Consider the following 23,157-nt stretch of genomic DNA (forward strand, 5'->3'; position numbering starts at 1 on the left):
GGGTTATCCAGCTCAGTATCAGATCATTTCTCACGGAAACACGGATCATTCTCGTTGGAGCTGGCAGCACTAATTTTATACTACTAGCAAGGGAATGAACTCACTAAATGGGGAAAAGTACATTTAAAAGAAATAATATTCACTCAAACAAATATTTAGCGTAAAGAAAATTTATTTGAAGCAAGTTAAAATAAAATAAAATTAAATTTTAACAATTTTAGCAACACAGAAATAGAGCTTTCCCACGGGCGTTTGTCTAGTTTTTCAACTATCAAAATTTTTCTTTGCATTTGGCACAGCAAAATTCAATTTATTTGTACACCATAGCAAATTTTTCCACCCCGTCTCACCACGGAGACAAAAGTTACCGATTGGCACAGGCCCTAAGTTCAGATTAAGGGCCAATTTCAAATGAATATTCAAACGGCACTTAAGTTTAATTGTGGATTGTTGTTTAACCCTGGGATTCAGTAGTTCATTCTTATCTCAAGTCACTAAATTTGAGATTAGCAATTAGTGACTATTTTTGTGTCTTGAGATAATTTGGCTATTCAGTAGCAGAGAGTCACAAAAAGTTCACCGAAAATGTGTGGTGAAAACAAACACAGACAGTCAACTGATAGCGTTTACGTATGCCTATTGCCGCACCGCCCAAAGAGTCGCAATGGCCGAGTGGTCAAAGGATTAGTCGAGAGGGTCCGGGTTCGAGTACTCCTCGGGCGTAGAGGATTTTTTTTATTTAGTATTTTTTTCTTTTTTTATTAATTTTATTTTTTTAATAATCTTTAGATTTTAATGTTAAAAAAAATTTTTTTTTTTTTCAATGGATTTGTATACTAAAACATTTTGGTTTATTTCCTAACGAAATTCTTATTGGATAAATTTCCTCGCTTCATATTCGCGTTTTTTTTTTTTTTAATAAAATGGAAAGCAATTAACTTTTTCTCCATATTTTTATTTTTGAGACCTGCTCTTAGCCAGCTGACAAGTTAGTGATTTCTTTTTGAGACTAGAGACGTGAGACAGCATACTGAATGCCAAATAGTCTCAAAATCCAAGTTCCCACCAACAGTCACCATTAGAGACTAGAGACCGCTCACTGAATGCCAGGGTAAATGCCATCTAGCTTTNTCTGACAGAGAGAGAACCGTATTTACTCTATTTTTTGTCCTCTCAATAGTCAGAGAACCGAGTACGGGATCGATTTCCAGTAAAATCTGACTGATTCTGACTAGTCCGGACTCGTACGGGATCGCAACTATTGGTTGGGTTTCAGTCAAGGCGTATTTAACAAGGTGGTGTTGGCCGTATATAAGTAAAAAATTACACTAACAATTTATACGCTGATGTCCATACTGTCATTGGTATGAGTTACAACAAACACATCATTTTGACGTAATGGCCTCTACGGCGAAAAACTCAGCTGTCGCCCCAACACCACCTTGTTTAATACACCTTGGTTTCAGTTCAACTTTGTTTAAATATGTCAAACAATTGGCCGCACTGCTGCTTTTTCCTTGAAATTGTTGTTTCAATTGCTTGTTTGTTTACATTTTTCTGAACAGCTGATTATTTTTTGCTGCGATTGATTGAACAACCTACCTATCAGTCTTGGTTGTTTGGTACAAACACAGGAGGTTTGTATAGTAACCAATAGTCAGTACTAATTTGTACTGGAACATGCAAATTTTTACTGGAAAAGTGTATGATAACCCAAAAAACTTTGCAAGAGAGCACTGAATCGAGCGCGTAACAACACGGGAGAGCTGCAAATTCTTGCTAGTGAAATTTTTACTGGCAGAAATTAGCTAGCAGGAGAAGAAGAAGAATAAATGCCAAAAGCCGGCATTTGTTGAATTGGTTTAACACAAACAAAAGTAAAATTAGTGGAAATCAAAATATTGATGATGTACTGGACTGTGTAAGTGTTTGTTTGTCAAGCAAAGAGTTTTAAACTGATTTATAAATAGTAAAATGTTTACAGCAGAATGTCAAAACAGTGCAGCAACTATTCACTTGCAAGTTGTTGCTAGTTTTGTGTTCAACAACTTTTCTGCTAGTTTTCTCTTCTTCTCAATATTACGCTCTATTTTGCTTTTACGCTCTCGCTGCAATGTTTTACTGGAGAAGTTAGTATACATACCTAGGGTTGCATATCGCATATTTAAAAAGACAATATTGGCCATTTAAATGCAGACTAATTTTGGATCTGAAAATGAATAGTGGAAGTTAATCAATAATCTCTACTTAAGAAAAATTGAAATTGGACCTAAATAAGTGTAAAATAGTGGTGCTTGTGAAGTAAGCAAACGCTCAGTTGACGCACCCACCTTAGCAAACTTTTTTCTCAAAACCAGTTACAAATTCAACGTCGCGTTCTTAAAGTAGGCAGCTGACGAGCTACATTGAAAGCGATTAGTTGAAAGGCCAGGCAACTGCTTATTCAACTAAAAGTTGCCTGTAAATTCCTTATAAATGTCATTATTTTTCCCTCACATGGCAACCAATGGTATACGCAAGTTGATTTCGCCGTGGCTGGCGGTTTGTTTTTCTTGGTTTTTAGCGTCAAAAGAAGCGTCATTTTGTTTTTTCCCAATAGTTATTCAGGAAATGGATAAATTGAGTGAAGAATTAATCTTAGAAGTAAAGAATCGTCCATATCTTTACGATGATAAACACAAAGAATACAAAAACTTGGTCGCCAAGGAGCAAGCTTGGAAGAAAATTGGAGAGGTGTTGAAGATGTCTCGTAAGTGTACTAATCCAACAAGTTGGAAGTTGTTTGTTTATTTGTACAACGATTTTGGGGTGCTGTGCCCAAACGCGAGATTCGAATCAAAACTCTCAACACTCACTTGTAGACAAGAGTTTACTCTTTATTATAAAAATAAAATTGACTATCTGTGCCCTAATTTATTAGTAATGTTGGTTGGAAACATGGTATTTTTTCGAAAGTTTCCGANGTTCCCTATAACGGTCCCACATGGCTCGCGTTGCGCCCGATCGCAGCGTGGCCCTGTAGGCGGCATCTTTTTTCTCTGCGGCTTCTTGACATTCCTCATCGTACCAGTTGTTCTGTCGGGCTCGCTGAAATCCGATCTGATCTGTCTAACAAAAAATATCCAAGAAATATATCTGCAAAAGGTGTCCAGCTCCTCTTCTCCGACAAGACAGAAAGAAGAATTCTACTTACTGAGGGTTATAATCCGTAAGCGCGGCCGAAAAGTTTTCGGCCCCTCTTCCTCAGCAACACAAAAAGAAGAATTCTACTTAGTGAGGGTTATAGTCCGTAAGCGCGGGTGAAGGCCGAATACGAAGAAAGGAGCTCTCTGCAAAAGGTGTTCAGCCCCACTTGTTCGGCACGCCCCCTCCGCCCACTCGCCAAAATCGTTGTACAAATAAGTAAACATTTCCAAGTTTGGAGCACTCTTCGCGCGAAAGTGATGCGCCTTGAGTCAGACTTTCTTCGCTTATGTTTTAAACGCTTGCATGCCATCCGCTTAAGAAAATATTTTCGTACAACTCTCTTTTAGCTATGAATGCCAAATCCAGATGGAAGAACTTGCGCGACTCATATGTCAAATATAAGAATCAATTAAATAAAGTTACCGACGCTGCTGGTGAAGAAGCTGTAAATAACCGCTTTTCGAAATGGACTGGGCATTCGTATTTGTCTTTCCTGGATGAAACTTTAGCCCGACGTTCTATATCTATGTCCAACGTATCCCTTAAAAGTGAAAATATTGAAGCCACACCACCTGCAAAGCGCGCAAGGAGTTCGCCTTATAAGGAAAGTGTCCCAGATCCGAAATCAAGCTCCAATAGATCAAAAAAGAAAATTCAAAGCAGAATTCGTGCAGTTTTCCATTCCACCTATTCCAAGAAGCGTGCAGAGAAGACATATAAGCAAGAAATGCAGAAACCGCTACAACAAGAAAAGCAAACTGCGGAGCTTTCGGAGTCTGAAGCTAATACTACCGAATTTGAGCACTCCATTGCTCCTCCTGAAAACTGCCTTGAAATATCAACCACCAATGGAATGGTACTAAGAGATAATCACATGCCAATACAAATGCCTCAAAATAAAATGAATGATACCGACATAATCTTTCATTATTTAGAAGAAAAGAGGAAATGTCAAACGGTACAAAGGGGTAGCGATGCTGTTGATCATTTGTTTAACAGCTATGCACAAACATTTCGATCTTTACCGCTACGCCAGCAGGTCAATATTAAAATTGAATTGGCGAAACTTTTCGCTAAAGCTGAAATAGAAAGTCAATCTTAGATAAGATGTAGGTATCTGCTATGGAATTTTAAAAGTAGAATGAGCTTTTTGTTTGCTATTTAAATATTAGGGCACCTTCATGAAAAATAACTTTTTTATTTTACTCCTATTGAAGTATTTAATTTTGTAATATCGTTAGTAAATAATTTTGAATGTCAATTATTTTAATATCAGTTGCGAGTTTTCAGAAAATAAATTTACGTTCATGCGCTATGGCGCAGCAAATCCTTTTAGTTATTACCGAACTACTTTTCAGTGCGGGTGTATATTAAGGAGACGTGCAAGGAAAACGCGAAGCTAAATCCAACTTTACGTACTTAAAGGAAGGAAAAACATTGATTAAAAAACTCGTGCGACTGAAATAGTGAGTCATTAGATCTAAAAAATAGCATGTACTGCATATACATACATAAAGCAAATTAAAAAGTAATTGGCTAATATCCGTAAAATACTTTATAAGCTGCAATTTCTTTGCATAGATCACGAACTTAGTACAAACGAAATGGTTTTATATAAATGAAAGTGATTATATTTTAATAAATTCACAAACGTAGAAAAAATGTGACATGAGAAACATTACTAATTATGAAATTACATGGTAACAGCGCCATATGCATTTAAAAAATTCGAATATGCATGTTTTTGCGTACATTACATAAATGTATTGTAGAATTTTCCCTGACTGGGAGTTGAAAGGCAAGTGTATTGTTAAGCAATTACAAAGCCAAATCTTATACTTATTTGATCCTGTGCTTTGTCTTTAATACTTTGAATATATTTCTAATTTGAAACTGCAATTTCTTAATTAATTTTTATGGCAACAAAGAACATATAACTTTCTATGCGCTAGACATATTTCTTCCTAAATTAATTCCCATCTTCTTGACCTTTTTTCGCCGACCACTGCAAGTAATTTGGCTGCGTTGCGGCTTCATACTCCTGCACTAAACAATCTACAACGTCGCGCGAATCATCCAATTCAGATAAATCGTCTTTGAAAATATCTTCACGTCTAAATTGGTCCAAGAAGGCGCCACGTTTTTTAAGCTTGTCGTACTGTCCAAGCGCACGTTCGAAAAGCGAACAAATGCTTGTGTGATTAGCAAGCATTAGTCCCGAAACACGGTGGCTACTTTGTACGTAGGGCGAGGAGCGTGATAAGGCTACTTGAATACTTGCGGGACCCCATGGAATAAACTGGGCTAATTTACGCTCACGTATGCGTTGCAACGACTTGTGCACTTGTGTAGGATCTACTTCGCCCTAAGAAAAATATATATATTGAGAAAAGTTACCGCATTTGATTACTTGAATCTTACTTGTATTATATTTAATATAGATATGTAACAGTGATGATTAGTTTTGTCAGGGCCAGTAGATACCATCATATTTTTGGGTTGCAGCAGACGACGCATGACGTCCAATACGGTAGTTTTTCGCACATTTACAGTTTGCTATAATAAATAGAAGCATGCAATCGATTTCAATAAATTTTTACATTTTTTCTTACATCGTTATCCGTTGTTAATGGCGTATAACCAGTCATCAGGAAGTGCAATTGTGGTGTTGGTATTAGCGGTGCTGTCAATCCTATGAGGTTATTATTCATATAAGAGGGATAACGTAGGGTTGTGGTGCTGACAGACATTATGGTCGAAACCAAGGTGTTTATTTGCGTAAAGCTTGGATTTTGTATATGCAAGCGGTCAGTGGCTATACGATTTAGTGCGGTATTGTCCAGTACTACAACACAGTCAGCGCAACTAGTTAGCCGACGAAGTGTCAACATCGAGTTGTATGGTTGGACAACAACATCGCTGATCTCATCCTGATTAGGGAAGACGCTGTATGTTTGTATCAGTTTTTTAGGGAAGCGATCCGACAAACGTTCCATTATGTATGATCCCATTCCAGAGCCGGTGCCGCCAGCTATAGAATGACAGAGTACAAAGCCTTCCAAAGAATCACTACCATCTGCTTCGCGGTCAATAATATCGAATATTTCTTCCTGAAGTTTTTCACCTTGGCTATAGCCGGAAGCCCAATTATTTCCAGCCCCGCCGCCATGTTTTGACAAGTATACATTCTCTGGATTGTAGAGCTTAAATGAGGAAATTAAAGGTAATCGCAATCCATCATTTATAAAAGTATAAGTAAACCTTTGCATATGGTGAACTCATTATAGAGTGTATAACGCGAGGTTCTAAATCCAGTAATACTGCGCGCGGTATATAATGATCATCATCTGCTTGATAAAAGAAAACGTCCTTCCGATCGACACCATCAGTGGCGAAATCCTCCAAAACACCACTGGGTGATATACCATGTTCGAGACACAAACGTTTCCAAAACTCAAAGCCAACTACAAAGTAAAATTTATTGATAATTCAATTTAATGTAAAAAAATAAACTAAAAGCAACGGAAAGTGGACCAGCCCTTTACACCATATATACGGTACATACTTTGATTGCCGCACTGGCCCAATTGCAATGTAATTATCTCGCTTGGCATGACTTCACTCTATTGATTTCCAACTTTTCACAAAATTTGCATTTGGATACCAAGTAGTAAAACTAATTTCACACAAATTCACTTATTGGAACACATAAATTTTTAAATTAAGTGACAGCAGCTACACAACATTTGGTAGCATTTGCAAGTTTTTGTTTTCGTATTTTTTGCGGCGAATTCATTAGTTGTGTCAAGCTAGGAATGTTCGATATCGTATCCATTATTCTGAATATCGATATTTCATGGTGCGATAATCGATTTTTTGAATCGATATTTTCAGGTCGATATATCGAGGACATCGATACTTTACCCGCAATATCGATATTTAAGTTGAAATTTACAGTCCTATTCTAATAAAATCTCACAACTGGCAATTCAGTCGAGCTCTCTCATACCTGACTGTAATGCACAGTATAGACAGTAACGAACCTTTTTGGGTTGTTGTTGTAGCAGTCGTTGTTGTTGTAGTAATATTCACTCCTGAGGAAGGCACGGGGTTGCGTGCTGATATTTAATTGCCTTCCTCAGACTTTTTCTTAGATTTCAGGGTTGTGTGCTGCATTATTATTAGATAAATAAATTTAAGTATTTGACAAATCGTGATTTTGTTAAAAGAAAATTATAAATGGTGTTGAAAAACCAAACAAACGCTCATGCGAAAGCTCTATTTTTGTGTGTTGTTAAAATTTATACATGGCGTATTGATGGTAATACAAGCAATGTATTCTTTTGTGGATTTTATGTTACTTGAGAATTTAGACAACGTGCGAGCTGCCAGGTTCTGTTATCAATATAATTAACACAAGCTTTTCCGCGTGGTTGCCTTTCAATAAATAGAATAAACAAATATTCGCAAATAAATTAAATTTATTTTATAACTGACAACTAACGTACGCTTTTTGTTCTATTCTCCATTTTGATTTTGACTCTTTATTACCACCAACAACTTTATGTGTATACATATTTACAAGCTGTCAAAATTTTGCGTAGTCCCACGAACTAGGTAAAAACTATGGCATTCGTATTCACAACGAGAAATCTCAAAATTTTTGTTTGGTCTTTCCAAATTTTCTCTCTTTTATCAGTTGGCAAAGGTCCTCAGTGGCAGCGCTCCGAGCGTTGAGACAGTGGCTGCATTTCTTTATTCATTCTGAATGTTTGGAATAAACTTTTTTGTTTATTTATTCTTTAGAACGTTCCTGATGATATGTTGACGTATATTTCAAACGCATTCTGTTTATTCCGGCTGTGAAATGGGATTATCCGGAATGTATAAAGAAACGCAGCCAGTAATTTCATGTCAATTAGTAGAAAAGTTCCATGTTGAAAAAACTTTTTATTATGGCGAGAAAATTTTACATTTCTGCTGTGCAAATTCGTAACTTTTTACTGCTGAAAATTTTTGCCAGTTGCTCTGGTGCAAAAGAAGTTGAGCAATTAAAATCAGAAATTACACAAAAAAGACTTGTCTCTACTGACTTTTATTCTTTTAGAACTAAAAGCTATGCATTTATTAGACGCCTTAGTAATAAAATTAGAACAAAAAAATTCTTCAAAACCGTCAGGCCGGGTTGAAAATTTTTATTCACCTAATAGTTAACAAAAATTTACAATCTGTAATACTTTTCTATCAATTCGCAAATGTCGTTTTGCACAAAAAAGGTTATGAAATGCGTTTTATTTAAATCGTTAAGAAAATGAGTCTTTTATGTATACCATTTTATATGGAATTATTCCATGAACGAAAGACACAAGATCAAGCGGGAAGGAAAGAACGAAAAAAGTTATTTTCTAGCTGCCGAAATCTCGACGCCATCTTTGTTGTAAGAAGTAAACAACGAAAAGAACGGAGAAAACCGCGAAATTGTTGAACGCATGAAAAATCATTTTTATTATGCAAATTCTTCTATAAATAATGCCGTTGTGTTAAATTATTCTTTATTTTATGTGTATACACGTTGTCACATGCGAAAATGAAGAAAATTGCAGTAAAAAGCCACCACCAAATTGTAAACAACGAAGAAATGTAAACCAACGGCTAATGTCAAAATCGTTCAACTTTTTTCCTAAATGCGATTCTAACGGGCTAGTTTCCTGCCCGCGTGATCTTGTCTTTTTGGTTCATGGAATTATTCAATAACTTTCGTTTTACACTATACTTATTGAAACCATTTGGAGTTAATTATTTTTTGTTTCTTAAAAGCAACCCTGCGTGCTTGGAAGGCGTGTGTACCAATAATTTCATCCCTAGCATATTCATCCCCGAGGAAGGCAGTCGCCAAATTCACCGAAGGTTGTTTACTGGTTATATTGTGCTGTAATGTCAAAAAATGTAAACAAAGAAATTAACCCTTTGTTATGCATTTACCGTATTTGATAGAACTCAACATCTTTGAAATGAAAATTTTTGTAAATATGAAAATAACTTAAATCTCATTAGAATCAGCTTCATTTTATTTATTGAATTTTCTGTTTAATGTAAATGTGGAAATGCATACTTACACAAAATTACACACTAAATGAAACAAACTCATTTATAAAATCGTTTTGACAATTTTCTTGCTGTTACTATCCCAATGTTTTTGAGCATTTATTTTTTTATTCAAATACTTAATTCTTAAGTATATTAGACATTAAATAAAGTTTGATTCTTCTAAATTTACATCAGAACTTAACTTCAATAATTTAGCTATTAAATTTTTGCTATTCGAAATTTTTTTTCCTTTAAATTTATTAAAAATTACCATCAGTTTCTTTATGTCCACAAGGAATACTGGTTTAGGTTTTATCAGACCACTATTTGAAATTTGGCCTATGCATGTATGTATATGAAAGGGAGATTTTCTTTTCATATTCGGTATGATAAATCCTGCACCTGGGACCAAACGCGTCCACTTAGAAATACTCGGCTGCGATAGACAACAAATAAAGTCACGACCACACGTGAAGACTCTCCCAATGAAACATCGCAGCAATTTTCCCACCGTTGTCGCTTCACTTGACAATTCGAAGGTTTAAAATAACGCACAAGTTTTTTGTCCAGGCTCTTGACAAACACAACGCACCGCTCACAATTCCATTTCATTTTATTATGTATTTAAAATCAGTCAGCTCACAATTGAAAATTTATATAAAAAAAAAATTTTTGCATAGTTTAAGGTTAAGAGTTGACATTTCAGTCGCAGTTCAAAAGAGAGAAATGTCGAAATCACTTCTACCTTGTTATGCCTTGCTTGTGAGGTCTATTTTGTGAGGTTATTCTCGCCCACACCTCATAAGAAAAAAGCTCAGCAAAAGCACCACACGAGGTGAAAAGCATTTTGCTGTCTAACAGCTGTTTCGTTTTAAGTTTTATCTTTTGCCCAGAAAATAAAACTTGNAGCAAAAAATAAAAGTCAAAACAACGATTATTTTCTGAGTAAAAAATAAAACTCAAAATATAATGATTAAACTTGATTTTTATAAGTAAAAATTAAAAAATAAAAATCAGTGCCGCTGAAGGTACTCCGAGTAATAAGAAATATATTGGTTTACTCCTTATGCACGTAGCATTTCTCTTTCCGCGTGATTATTTGAGTTGAAATTTCAAAGGATAATCGTTATTTGCGGTCCCTGATAAATATCTATAACAAAATCGATAAATATCGATAACAAATTCGATAAATATCGGTAACCAAATCGATAAATATCGATAACAAAACCGATAAATATCGATAACAAAATCGATAAATATCGATAACAAATTCGATAAATATCGGTAACCAAATCGATAAATATCGATAACAAAACCGATAAATATCGATAACAAAATCGATAAATATCGATAAAGATACCGCTAACAAAATAGTTACAAATATCGATTACAAAATCGATGATAAATCGATAAAAATGTCGATAACAAAATCGATAAAAATATAGATTATTATGTCGATAAGCTCCAAAAATATCGAAAGCAAAATTGAAAACAATATCGCTAAAAATTTCGATAACAAATTTGATAAAAATATCGATAACAAAACCGATAAAGATATCGATTATTTTATCGATAAGTCTCAAGAATCCCAAAAATCTCTAAAATCCTAAAATGGTTCCCAGATTGAGTCTCTGTATCTCTTTCTACATCCTCTCTTTAATTACCTTTATTTTATTCTTTCTTCCCCTATATTCATCTTTACGTTTATTGGTATCCTCATCCTCATCGTTGTTTTTACTTCTATGTTTATCATTTTCTTCATCAGGTGAAGAGGAACCTTTGCCCTTATATATATAAGTAGAGTGTTTAAATTTACCTTGGTCTTAATTTTTGCCTTTATCTTTACGCAGCAATTGTTTTTGTTTTTATTTTTACCGTTGCCTTTATGCTTTTCTTTATCTATGTACGTACTCACTTTTACTTTCATTCCTGTATTTGTCTTTTTCTAAGTGTTATTATTTAACCTTTTATTAGCAAATTTTTGTTAAATTAACACCATGTGTATACACATAAGAAGCACTTGTTTCAGTGCCAACAATTTCCGTGTGCAATTTCCGGTGAATTTGCCAATTTACTCCCAACCAACCGACTTCCGCTAAAGAAGTTTCACTTCAAAAAAATAACACAGACACTAATAGCGAACGAAAGTTAACAAAACATTTGCTCAATAAAAATCGGCTGTTTTTCTCTTGTGAGGGTCTCATTCGTACATCATAAATTGTCTGACAATTGTGAGCGTATGAGCTTTCGAATTTACGCCAGCATAGGGATAACCTCATAATAGTCAGAAACCTTACAATAGTGAGTGTGCTGATTTTTGTGAGGGCAACAGAATAGGGCTGTTATTTTTCATCTACAAAAAGTGTATGGGAAAATATTAAAGTAGACTTAACCAGCAGCTTGTGTGATTTATGTAGCTCTTAAGTTTGACAAGCCGCTTCCATGGTGTATACGGTTCTTAGCTCGTTGCCACCGTTAGATTTATAGAGCTTTCGCACAAGGCGATTTTTCAGGCCACTTTTGCGTTCAACTCACGCAGGGGTGCACGAAAAAAAATTGAATGGCTAAAAATATCAAAAGATATAAAATAGTCGCCATAAAAAGGCGTTTGCGTTGTTCAACTGTGCATTCTACTTTTGGTTGAACGGCCTTTCAACTAATCGCTTTCAACAGAGANGGTGAAGAGGAACCTTTGCCCTTATATATATAAGTAGAGTGTTTAAATTTACCTTGGTCTTAATTTTTGCCTTTATCTTTACGCAGCAATTGTTTTTGTTTTTATTTTTACCGTTGCCTTTATGCTTTTCTTTATCTATGTACGTACTCACTTTTACTTTCATTCCTGTATTTGTCTTTTTCTAAGTGTTATTATTTAACCTTTTATTAGCAAATTTTTGTTAAATTAACACCATGTGTATACACATAAGAAGCACTTGTTTCAGTGCCAACAATTTCCGTGTGCAATTTCCGGTGAATTTGCCAATTTACTCCCAACCAACCGACTTCCGCTAAAGAAGTTTCACTTCAAAAAAATAACACAGACACTAATAGCGAACGAAAGTTAACAAAACATTTGCTCAATAAAAATCGGCTGTTTTTCTCTTGTGAGGGTCTCATTCGTACATCATAAATTGTCTGACAATTGTGAGCGTATGAGCTTTCGAATTTACGCCAGCATAGGGATAACCTCATAATAGTCAGAAACCTTACAATAGTGAGTGTGCTGATTTTTGTGAGGGCAACAGAATAGGGCTGTTATTTTTCATCTACAAAAAGTGTATGGGAAAATATTAAAGTAGACTTAACCAGCAGCTTGTGTGATTTATGTAGCTCTTAAGTTTGACAAGCCGCTTCCATGGTGTATACGGTTCTTAGCTCGTTGCCACCGTTAGATTTATAGAGCTTTCGCACAAGGCGATTTTTCAGGCCACTTTTGCGTTCAACTCACGCAGGGTTGCACGAAAAAAAATTGAATGGCTAAAAATATCAAAAGATATAAAATAGTCGCCATAAAAAGGCGTTTGCGTTGTTCAACTGTGCATTCTACTTTTGGTTGAACGGCCTTTCAACTAATCGCTTTCAACAGAGATTGGTCGCCAGCCAATATTTAGCCATTCAACTTTTTTTTCGTGCAACCCTGCGGGAGTTGAACGCAAAAGTCGAACGCAAAATCGCCGCGTGCGAACACCTTTTTATTGTCTTGTTCTATCTTCTTTGACAATACAGTCGACCGGCATACCGTTTTAATCCTCAGTAAATATACAAGATGGGAATAACAGAATTAGGTGAGTTGATAGGAAGGTCTAATATTCTATTCAATTGGGATGGGAGTAGGATTTTCAACATCGATTTCTCTGACATCGATATTATTCAGCCCGATATATCGCCATTTCGATTTTACATGCATTGAATTAAATCGATTCATGATATCGATACTTTGTTAAATATCGAACATTTCTATGTCAAGCATGCACAAATATTTAAATATTTACACATGATCTGACAAGATGAAGCAAAAGATAAAAGTAATTTTCTGGCTGGCGTTTGTAATCTCGGCGGCATGTTATTTTCCTTGAAAAGTAAACAATTGGGTTGTTCACAGTTCGTTCCAAATAGTGTCTCAAAATGTAGACGTCTACACTTCACTGACGACGCATGCGAGAAACCGCACGTGTAGACCGCAAAAAGTACGAAGCATGCTTTTTCTCGCATACCGAGCGGTATGCCAGCTCTCGCTTGCTTTCAACTGTCATTTTTGTTGTTTGACAGCTGTGTTCTCATTTCGCAGAATTCTTCAAAGTAGCAACATCGTTTATTTTGGACGCAAATACACTATTATTATTATTAAATACAAATTTAGAGGCAGCCATTTTTCATTTGAAATTAGTTTACATCTCTTTATGCAGATTTTCTAATTTTCTCAAACTTTTAAGAGCCTGCAAGGCTTGAACCTTCTTGTTTGGCGACATTTTACAAATGAAAAAGTATGCTGTCAAATGCCCAGTCAACAAAACTATATCTCGCTTGCGAGAGAAAAAAGCAGAATGCAAGCGAGATTTTCAAGCATGTGAAGATGGCCGGTTACGTTATTGAAAGGCGGTGTTGCTATAATGCACGATAATCATGATCCAACTACACAAGATCTGACAAGATAAAGCAAAAGAAAAAAGTATTTCTCTGGTTGATGGAAAAATTATTTTCCATTTAAATTGCTGGTGAAACCGACTGTTACAGTGGCCACACACGACGAACATGTGCGCGAGCATGCTTTGCTTGTGGTGCATATTCGTCGTTTGTGGGGCGGTTCACGAGCAGGCCCAAAAAAAGCCATCTTTAAGGCACGTCTACATAGAACTTTGGCGTTGGCGTTGGCGTCGCTTCAACAGCTGACTATGAATACATGAATTCAAATGCGCTCACGCCAACACAAAGCAAAAAGATGGCCAACTCTCAACTTTTCGCATGCGTCGCTCGTCAGCTATTGCAAATAAATAAAATTATGTGAAATATTTTTATTTTTAATCAAATGCGGGCAAGAAATATCGTCTTTCATGCAATTATTGATATAAAATATAAATTTATCTGTCGTTAGTATGTTAATTTATTGGTCAAAGCATGCGCTGTCAAGCGTTCATTGTAGGAAGCATACTTTTAACATGCGTTCTGTCAAACCAACGCCAACGCCAAAGCCAACGCGAAAGTTCTATGTGGACCGGTATTACGCTACAACGACAAGACCACTTATTTGCCGCTCACCGTCTGTGGGAAACGACAGCGAGCATGATCGNAGCAAAAATGAGAGAGCAACAGTCAGTGAGAGTGACTCTCATCAGTCCGAAGTAGTCAGATTTAGTCAGAAGAATTTTTTCTGGCAAAATCTTGAAAAGTGTCAAACTCAACTGAATTTAAATTAACGGAAATTAAAGAATACGCTAGAAGTGAGAATAATCTAAAAAGTAAAAGAAATGAATTGAAATTGGAAGAAGGCCAAAAACAATTGATATAGCAAGTGTTTATTGTGCTTATGCTTGTGTGAATGTGTTTTGTACATACATTTCTGTTCTTATTTGACGTTAGTTTTGTTGATGCCATTCTTTGGACTAAAAATTTGGTTTTTTGCGTTCCTTACTTTTCATGTTATTCTCTTTTAGTGAGCGCATTTGGCTTACGCTCTGGCATTTTGACACTTTTCAGATTTTAGTCCAAAAGATAAGGAATGAACCTATTATTGAATCATGGATCGCACACATATTCGTCGTTTGTGGCCAGTGTTAGTAAACGAAAGTCGAGTCATCGAGTGAGAGTCGATTGTAGTCAATCTGAGGAGACTGAAGCCCATTTCAAAAAGTCGAGTTTTTTCAACGAAACGTCGATTTTTTACTAAGTCAGAGTCGACTTTTCCTCTCCTATTTGGTGAACTCTGTTTATTTTGATTAAAAAGATGGAAAAGCTGATTATTATAAAGCAAGTATTTGATTTACTTTTTGATGATAGCAGTGAAGAGGATAGCGATGAAGATATCAGGGTTATCAGTAGTCGAAAGAAACTAATTAATAGTTCTGTCAAAGCCCTGAAGCAAAAAATTAATGAGGATAATGATGGCATTAATGAGGATCAGGATGTTGCGGCAAATATGGCAAAAGCACATGAAACATTTACGGGGCATGCAGTCCCTAGAATGTCTGCAAAAACCTTCAAGCAACGTTTTCGTGTAAATCCGATTGTTTTTGAATTAATTTGCAAGGATATCTATCCGTTCTTGCATAAAAAATATGGCACTGGGCGAAATCCTGTAAAACTTGAAAAGCAGGTAATGATAACACTCTTTTACCTAGGAAACAGAGGAGGATTAAGGTGTGTATTTTGCTCGAAAGATATATGTAAATGCGTAAAGCAATTTTTCTTTCAGGATAATTGCTAGTATGTTCGAAGTGAGCATTTCAACAGCATGGAGGACAATCTCCAGCGTGTGCGATGCAATTTTAAAGATGAATGGAGAGAAAAAAATTGTAAAATGGCCAAGTAGCGTTGAAGCAGAAAAAACTGCAAATCATTATTATTCAACCCATAAATTAAAAGGTATGTAAATACTTAAATAGTCAAACCCATATAAAATGTAACACCCTCAATTTATAGGAGTTATAGGGTGCATAGACAGTTGTCATTTGACGATTAGAACACCAAAACACGCAAAAAAATCATATGCAAACAGAAAGGGTACACATTCCGTACTTCTACAAGCGATTTCGAACGAGAAAATGGAGTTTTTGTACTTTTACGCAGGCGAATGTGGTTCACTTAATGATGCTTCCCTAATTGCGAAATCTGGACTAGAAAATAAAATAAACACAGGTTAAAATAAGTATAAGGCTGAGCTCCAAGTTGCATCAATGCAAAGCATCAGCCTCTTTTATTTCTTAACTATAATTGGTAGAAATTCCCTAGAAATCTTGAGTTCCAATTCGGCATTTGAACGTTGTTGCGCATATTGGACATTTCCATCAGTTCTAGTTTAGAAATAAAAGGCTGATGCAACTTTTAATTCAGCCTACCTTTATAAATGTTGAATTTAATTATTTTATTCATATGTTTTTTAGGTTGCTTTAAAATTGCTATGGATCAGCATTTGCTAGGCGACTTCTCGTATCCACTTAAACCATGGTTGATCACTCCATTTCGAGATAAGGTTGGGCTCACAGACGAACAAATGTTTTTTAACATAATACATACTGAGTGCCTTGATGACATAAAACGTGCATTTGGGCTGCTCAAAGGCAGATTTCGTCGTTTAAATTACATAGATTGCCTAAGAACTGCCGCAACAACGAAATTCATTGCTGCTTCCTGCATAATTCATAACATATGTCTGTACAACGAAGATTTTCCAGATGAGGACGTACAAATAGAAGTTGAGGAAGACGAGAAAGAATGTTGTAGTGAACATGAACATAATGTATCGGCAAGTCAAAAAAGGGTCGAGCTAATGAACGAATTACACACATGACTGAAATAAACAAGTATTGCATTTTTTTTATAGCCAAAAGGTCGATTTACATACATATGTATAGTACAAATACTTAAATATAACAAAGCATTTAATTTTAAATTTTATCCACCATTCTCTCGAATATGGCAAGAAATTTCCTGGCTAATTTCATCTTTTCCTGATGCCGCCTCTCTCTGGCATCTTCTGCACTTTCCCGGCTGTTCCGAGTTCCATGAAGTGGTTTGCTTTCATATCCGCTTGGACTATCTTCACTACTTCGACGTCTCCGTGCTTCCCAACGGCTTCTGCCTACGTCACTACTTCGACGCCTTTGTCGTTGCTTACCGCTGCGGTCTGCATTACCCTCTCGACGATTTCGATTTTCTCCAGGATAGCGGTGATCATTTTTTTTGCATCTTTTACTGCTTGGTCGAATAGTTGAGTCCTCTGAATCTACAATGTATTCAACAAAATCAAATTCCGGCTCACCACCAGCAACACATGTATTCTCAGATGTTGCAGTTATGACAGGATTTATCTCAATATCATTTTTAAGGATTGCGTCAACTGCATCATAAAATTCCCAACTCAGTTGCGTTTTGGACTCTTTAACCCTTTTGTGGGTACGTTTTAGACCTTTCCATTTCGACTCGACTTGATCAAAAGCCAGGTTGGTTCCCAGTTGTTCGTTAATTTCAAGCGCAATTTGTTGAAATATGATCTTTTTCACACCACTTTGCAAATGAATGTAATTTTTTGCTATTAATGAGATTAGCAACAATGTCGTGTCCCTAGACCATTTAAATCCCTGGAAGGTATAATTATCTACATTTTATATACATATAGAAAAGTTCTCAAATATATTTAAAATATTCACTCCGGTTTGTGTTTGCCATCGCACGTTTTTCTTTTTCAACCCCGCGGAACACTGCAGCCGCCAATGGTCGTACCTTTTTTGGCAATCTATTTTAATAGATAAACAATTACTTGTGATTCTGTGAAAATTAGATGATTTTATAAAGCGCAGTAATACTCACGAACAATTAGACAAGCTTGTAAACAAGAATGTTTATTAAAACTGTATTAATTACCAAAAGTTCCGAGCAAATAAAGAAACATAACTGTTCTATCTTGAAGCTTGGAATTAGAGATGGGCACGGGACTAAATATTTAAAACCGATACCGCCCATCCCGAAATTCGATTTTTATGTCCCGAACCCGCCCTGCCCGACGTTTTTCAGAATTGTACCGCGGGTCCCATGGGTCCCGATATCTATCTCTAAAGCAGGCTACAAACGGACAACAAATTGAAACGATCGGTTTAGATTTCAACGTGTGTGGCGTGGTTCACAAACCGATCGAAGGTTGACAAAAATGTTCATGTCTTTCAAATTAATTTCAAATAATAATGACAGATCTGGCATCGTCCGATTTTGTTTTGCTTTGCTGTTCGTTTTCGTCTCAATGAAACATTAGAAGTGCATATTTTGTGAATTTGCGGGGGTTGCGGTTTTATCGGGAATGTCGAGAAAGGATTTTGGTCCCGTCCCGCCCGCCATATTTTTACACATCTTCCCGATACCTCCCAACCCGTCCAATTTTAAATCAGTACCGACAGTCTCGCTATCCCGCGCCCATCTCTACTTGGAATGAATGAGAGAAGTTGCCCTACAAGAATTGTGTGATTGGAACTAAGGCCGGTGTTATGCAGACAAACTTTTGCTTGCCAAATTAAATGGTGGCTGCTTAGTTGGCTCGGAGGTGGTTATGTCGAGTTTGGCGCAGGTTGCATTATGGTTTTCATGACTATTGCCAACACGAAATGACAATTTCAGATGTACATAACGTGCACAATTAATATATTTTTTATGATATCGTAAAGGCAATTAACTGTGCCCTAATCTTTGAAGCTCCTACAGCATAAATTCAGTTCTCTGGCCTTCGGTATCGCGGCAATTTTAGTGTATAGCAACAATTGTATAAAATTTTTGTATATGACAACACCGAATTTGCTGCAGTTTGACCAAACAAAATTAGTTGGCTGTGAGAGTTGCCAAACTCGCTCTCTCCGAGTTTGCTGCAACAACAATTGCACGCAGTTTGCCAAACAAAATTTCTGCATAACACCGACCTAACACATTCTCATTTATCTTACTAACACATTTGCAAAGTTTGCGTTGGTTAAAAAGAGACCACTAAATAAGGCCATAAGTTGGAGNATTTCGAACTCGCGTAAATGTACATTTGCTAAATGCGGTAGCATGAACGCTCTTCGAAAACATATGTTCGAAAGTGCTAAATGTTGCATTTTAAATGCAGCAAAAACGCTGTATAAGAAAATTGCAGTAAAAAGNCACAAATGTTTACATCACGTTTTGCATATTGCTCTTAAAAAGTTGATAGAAGTACTTGCTTGAGATCTCCATCATCAGTGATTATCACATGATCAATCAAATGACTATTACTGTTCTTGTCATGAACGAAAGATACAAGATCACGCCTTCCCGAAAGAAAGAAAAAAGATATTTTCTAGCTGTTGAAATCTCGACGCCATCTTTGTTGTAAGAAGTAAACAACGAAGAGAACAAAAAAACCGCGTAATTGTTGAACGCAAGAATAATCATTTTTAGTATGCAAATTCTTCTATAAATCATGTCGTTGTGTTAAATTATTCTTTACCTTATGTGTGCTCACGTTGTCACAAGTGAAAATTAATGGGCTGTTTTTGCTTACGCGTAAAAGCACATTTAGCGCATTTAGCCCTAAATNGCACCGACAAATGAATATATACACAAACAAATGTTCGGTTATGGTTAAAACAATTCAAGTGTTTGTATTGAATTTTCGGTTTAGAATTTATTTTTTTTCTTTTTCAGTAGGGGTTTTGCACATTACCTTTTCCGTTAGAATTTATCATAATAGATACGGATCTGAATAAGCGACTGGAACACGGCTGTTTGTCAAAAGCATACTATTTCGAACTCGCGTAAATGTACATTTGCTAAATGCGGTAGCATGAACGCTCTTCGAAAACATATGTTCGAAAGTGCTAAATGTTGCATTTTAAATGCAGCAAAAACGCTGTATAAGAAAATTGCAGTAAAAAGCCCACCAAATTGTAAACAACGAACAAATGTAAACAAACGGCTAATGTCAAAGTCGCCCAACTTTTTTCCTAAATGCGATTATAATGGGCTACTAAGAAGGCGTGATCTTGTTTTTTTGGTTCATGTGTTCTTGTAGGGTGGCGCTTGTTAAATAAAAATAATCGACCATAAAATCTGGGTATTTTTGTAATCGATTAACAGGTCTATTCTGCGCTGGTAATAAAAAATTTGTAACCAGTAAATAAAGTTCCTGGCATATGTTGGTAACAAAATATTTCCCCGTGAAACATGCAATGCCAGTATTTCCATAAATCTTCATAGCTGAATTGCTGAATATTTAAACTGCATTATGCAGCGGGAGGTTTACGTTCTTGACAATTTCAGCTTCACAAAGTAGAATTCTCTTCCTGTGTTGCGAACAAAAGGAGCAGAAGAGTTTCTGAGCAGAACTTCTCTCTGCGTAGGCGGCCTACGGCCGCGCTAAAGCCTGATATAACTTATTTCTTTACAAATGAGATCGAGGAAAGATCGAAATGATTAGAGCCGAAATTTCATAATTTTTCTAGCATTTTGTTTAACATTGTTTTTCTTTGTAATTCACAACTGCAATATCGTGAACGTAATCTTCCACAAAGACAGCTTTGACTCATATAGTGCAAGAAATTTCCGCCAAAATACTTTTTACTTAGAAAATTGAGCTAATTTCACCACTAACGACAGTATGTATGTATAAAAGCGTAAGGAACGTACAATACATATATGTATATATATCAGTCTTTCTTAGTTTAAAAATTCATCTCTTACATAAATGCAAAAAAAAAAACCAATTAAACATATACAACTTTTTCATGCCAAGTATAAATAAATTCTAAAAAGGGCTAAAAAAAGGGCTAGGGGCAATTTTAAATTTATGTGGCCAAAAAAAAGTATGTGGTAGCTAAATTTAGCCACCAAAGGGCTAAAACGGCAACACTGATCGCAACTATTAACAGGGAACAAATTCATCGATTATTTTCTCTTATCGGTCCTTTACTTGTAACGTATACTTTTGACATCCCGAATTTCCTATTTGCATGTACTTTAATTTCACAAATTATTTTCGTTGCTACAATTAAACGATTTTTGATACGGTTGCTGTTGTAAACCTAAATTAGAATTGATCATGGCATCCGTTCGCAAGGATTGCGCACAGCCAGTTCCTAGCCTTCGCCATATTGGCTCCTTTGTGGTGCTTGACTTGGAAACCAATGATTTGCCCCACATATTCTCCAAGATTGCAATTACGGAACTATGCATGTATGGATTCTCAGCAAACGAATTAGAAATGGAAGCTCCAAGGGAAATTAGAAACGGTAATAAATCACCAGTACCGAAGCGGCCGCGAATTTTGCATAAGTTAACTTTGCTCTTCAATCCCAGACGACTCATTCATCCGTCGGCTGAAATAATTACAGGTTTATCATAAAATGTATTGTTTTAAAGCATTTACATATTCAATAACATCGTCTTGCGAATTGTATTTTTAGGACTGAGTAATTATAATTTGGAAAATGAGTCACACTTCGATGAAAACGCAGCTAATACAATCTTAAATTTTATCAAACACATGCCACAACCTGTATGCCTGGTTGCACATAATGGGGACCCTTTCGATTTTCCAATAGTCAAACAAACACTCGATAAGTTTAGTTTGGTACGCTAAGATTATAGCGCATAATTTGTTAGTTAAGTATATAAATTAAATTAAATACATTTTTCTACGCATTTATATCTAGGAGCTGCCGAAAGACACACTGTGTTTGGACTCCTTACGCGCCTTCTGGGGCATAGATGATATGCTAAAGTCAGTTGCTCCAGAAGCAGAAATACCTTCGAGCCAATCTGATAAGGCACCAGAATTACTGCCATTGCTCGATTTTGACGAACCGAAGAAGATAGGACCTTCATTGGACACAATACAACTTGCGCAACCCATATTGAATTCAACAAATGGACAAGAAACGACGACATTAGCAGATTCGAAACTAACACTTGTAGAGCAACTGGAAGCTGATGCAAAAGTAGACTGGCGCGCACGAAATGAGAGGACACCCAGGCGACCAACTGTAGCTGGTGTGAAGCGAACTCGCTCTGATGAATCAACACCTGGAAAGCAATCATTTGAAGATAACACTGTGTTCAAATCTAAACGTGCACTTTTTTCAAGTAAAAAAGTGGATCGATATCCGCCAAAAGGAGTTTATAAGTTGGAAAATTTGTATGAACGATATTTTCATGAGAAACCGAAGGATGTACATTATGCCGAAGCCGATGTAGAAACACTGATGCATCTGATGCAAGTATATGGATTAAATTTTCTTGCTTATGCGGAAAATCATGCCATTCCCTTTAATGAAATTAAAATAAGACGGTGATAACACATTGCATGTACACAATTTTACGCTTTAAAGACATAAATACTTAGAATATACTAATCCTTAATAATGAAGCTACATACACACTTACATAGGTATGTATTTGTAAATATATACCTATATATATATATTTTAGAAAAATTATGAATTTACAAAACGTAAACAATTTTTTGTAAACCTGTGATGGGCGTTTTAGATTATACATTTGATTTTTTGCACATTTAAATAAATATTTTATATAATTCGACTGATTTAAATACAAATACATTCATACATATAACACATATGCCGATTTGAGCTAATCAGACATTGAACAACCAGTCCACAGTGGTCGGATAAGGCATGTTTTACGCGAAAAAAACCTATTTTTAAACTGTGATAAATTAACTGGAGTAAAGCCATTCTTATTCAGAAATGTCCAGCGAACTCAAAGCTGGTTAGTATTTTTTATAATATGTGCTGAGCAAGTCGTTGAATCCATTTCATTCAACGAATTCGATCGTGGCTGGTTCTAACAGTTATGAGTTGATAGCTTTCTTAACAATTTTTTTTTTTATGGCAACTTTAAATTATAACAGTAATTGCTGGTTTAGTGTTACTTTTTAAAGATGGAAAATGATGATTTCATATGAAATATTACATAATTTTGTTGCCAAATTATGAATATCTTAATAACACGGATTATTGTTCAAGAAATATTTTTTTCAAAAAGGAATAACTAATTTGTAGGGCCGAGAAGGATCTTCATTCCTTTACCAAAAAGTAATGCAAGGGGTCCTTTAAGGATGTATGAAAAGAATAGCCGCGCATACTCGCGCCAAAAAGAGTGGCCGCCATTTTTATTAGAAACGCTGCTTATTTCTCAAGAAATATTTTC

The 23,157-nt window shown here is 35.8% G+C and overlaps 5 protein-coding genes across 6 annotated transcripts; 3 read left to right on the forward strand and 2 right to left on the reverse strand.

Moving 5' to 3' along the window:
* The first annotated feature begins 2,507 nt into the window (after nt 1-2,507).
* On the forward strand, nt 2,508-4,513 carry LOC108367265 (transcription factor Adf-1-like). The gene is made up of 2 exons (XM_017621855.1): nt 2,508-2,749; nt 3,534-4,513. The coding sequence occupies exons 1-2, from the start codon at nt 2,611-2,613 to the stop codon at nt 4,286-4,288; spliced, it is 894 nt and encodes a 297-aa protein (XP_017477344.1). The 5' UTR covers nt 2,508-2,610; the 3' UTR covers nt 4,289-4,513.
* Nucleotides 4,514-5,019: 506 nt separating this feature from the next.
* gammaTub23C (gamma-Tubulin at 23C) lies at nt 5,020-6,984 on the reverse strand. Its single transcript, XM_017621854.1, has 5 exons — nt 6,752-6,984; nt 6,448-6,650; nt 5,799-6,389; nt 5,608-5,742; nt 5,020-5,551 (listed from the first exon to the last, which is right to left on the reverse strand). The coding sequence occupies exons 1-5, from the start codon at nt 6,798-6,800 to the stop codon at nt 5,156-5,158; spliced, it is 1,374 nt and encodes a 457-aa protein (XP_017477343.1). The 5' UTR covers nt 6,801-6,984; the 3' UTR covers nt 5,020-5,155.
* An 8,142-nt stretch (nt 6,985-15,126) lies between these two features.
* Nucleotides 15,127-16,790, forward strand: LOC108367266 (putative nuclease HARBI1). The gene is made up of 4 exons (XM_017621856.1): nt 15,127-15,627; nt 15,683-15,852; nt 15,910-16,125; nt 16,371-16,790. The coding sequence occupies exons 1-4, from the start codon at nt 15,215-15,217 to the stop codon at nt 16,775-16,777; spliced, it is 1,206 nt and encodes a 401-aa protein (XP_017477345.1). The 5' UTR covers nt 15,127-15,214; the 3' UTR covers nt 16,778-16,790.
* LOC108367269 (uncharacterized) lies at nt 16,779-17,920 on the reverse strand. 2 transcript variants are annotated; one of them, XM_017621859.1, is made up of 3 exons: nt 17,851-17,920; nt 17,637-17,722; nt 16,779-17,584 (listed from the first exon to the last, which is right to left on the reverse strand). In XM_017621859.1, the coding sequence occupies exons 2-3, from the start codon at nt 17,653-17,655 to the stop codon at nt 16,875-16,877; spliced, it is 729 nt and encodes a 242-aa protein (XP_017477348.1). In that variant the 5' UTR covers nt 17,656-17,722; nt 17,851-17,920; the 3' UTR covers nt 16,779-16,874. The 2 variants fall into 2 exon arrangements, with proteins under 2 accessions (XP_017477348.1, XP_017477347.1); XM_017621858.1 differs by having other exon boundaries at nt 17,797-17,908.
* A 2,974-nt stretch (nt 17,921-20,894) lies between these two features.
* Nucleotides 20,895-22,562, forward strand: LOC108367268 (uncharacterized). The gene is made up of 3 exons (XM_017621857.1): nt 20,895-21,320; nt 21,393-21,559; nt 21,642-22,562. The coding sequence occupies exons 1-3, from the start codon at nt 21,029-21,031 to the stop codon at nt 22,278-22,280; spliced, it is 1,098 nt and encodes a 365-aa protein (XP_017477346.1). The 5' UTR covers nt 20,895-21,028; the 3' UTR covers nt 22,281-22,562.
* Nucleotides 22,563-23,157: the final 595 nt, after the last annotated feature.

Source organism: Rhagoletis zephyria, unplaced genomic scaffold (genome assembly GCF_001687245.7).
Source record: "Rhagoletis zephyria isolate East Lansing unplaced genomic scaffold, Rhagoletis_zephyria_1.1 Rzeph_scaffold_02610, whole genome shotgun sequence".
Classification (NCBI taxonomy): domain Eukaryota; kingdom Metazoa; phylum Arthropoda; class Insecta; order Diptera; family Tephritidae; genus Rhagoletis; species Rhagoletis zephyria.

What these genes read in the sequence shown, in the direction of transcription:
- gammaTub23C (XM_017621854.1), bottom strand. Translation starts at nt 6,800, where the DNA reads ATGCCAAGCGAGATAATTACATTGCAATTGGGCCAGTGCGGCAATCAA. An exon ending in GGGCCAGTGCGGCAATCAAA is followed by an intron (nt 6,651 to 6,751) that starts GTATGTACCGTA and finishes TTTACTTTGTAG; the next exon opens with TTGGCTTTGAGTTTTGGAAA. An exon ending in CATTAACAACGGATAACGAT is followed by an intron (nt 5,743 to 5,798) that starts GTAAGAAAAAAT and finishes TATTTATTATAG; the next exon opens with CAAACTGTAAATGTGCGAAA.
- LOC108367268 (XM_017621857.1), top strand. Translation starts at nt 21,029, where the DNA reads ATGGCATCCGTTCGCAAGGATTGCGCACAGCCAGTTCCTAGCCTTCGC. An exon ending in GTCGGCTGAAATAATTACAG is followed by an intron (nt 21,321 to 21,392) that starts GTTTATCATAAA and finishes TTGTATTTTTAG; the next exon opens with GACTGAGTAATTATAATTTG. An exon ending in CACTCGATAAGTTTAGTTTG is followed by an intron (nt 21,560 to 21,641) that starts GTACGCTAAGAT and finishes ATTTATATCTAG; the next exon opens with GAGCTGCCGAAAGACACACT.
- LOC108367265 (XM_017621855.1), top strand. Translation starts at nt 2,611, where the DNA reads ATGGATAAATTGAGTGAAGAATTAATCTTAGAAGTAAAGAATCGTCCA. An exon ending in AGAGGTGTTGAAGATGTCTC is followed by an intron (nt 2,750 to 3,533) that starts GTAAGTGTACTA and finishes ACTCTCTTTTAG; the next exon opens with CTATGAATGCCAAATCCAGA.
- LOC108367266 (XM_017621856.1), top strand. Translation starts at nt 15,215, where the DNA reads ATGGAAAAGCTGATTATTATAAAGCAAGTATTTGATTTACTTTTTGAT. An exon ending in GGAAACAGAGGAGGATTAAG is followed by an intron (nt 15,628 to 15,682) that starts GTGTGTATTTTG and finishes TTTTTCTTTCAG; the next exon opens with GATAATTGCTAGTATGTTCG. An exon ending in AGAAAATAAAATAAACACAG is followed by an intron (nt 16,126 to 16,370) that starts GTTAAAATAAGT and finishes TATGTTTTTTAG; the next exon opens with GTTGCTTTAAAATTGCTATG.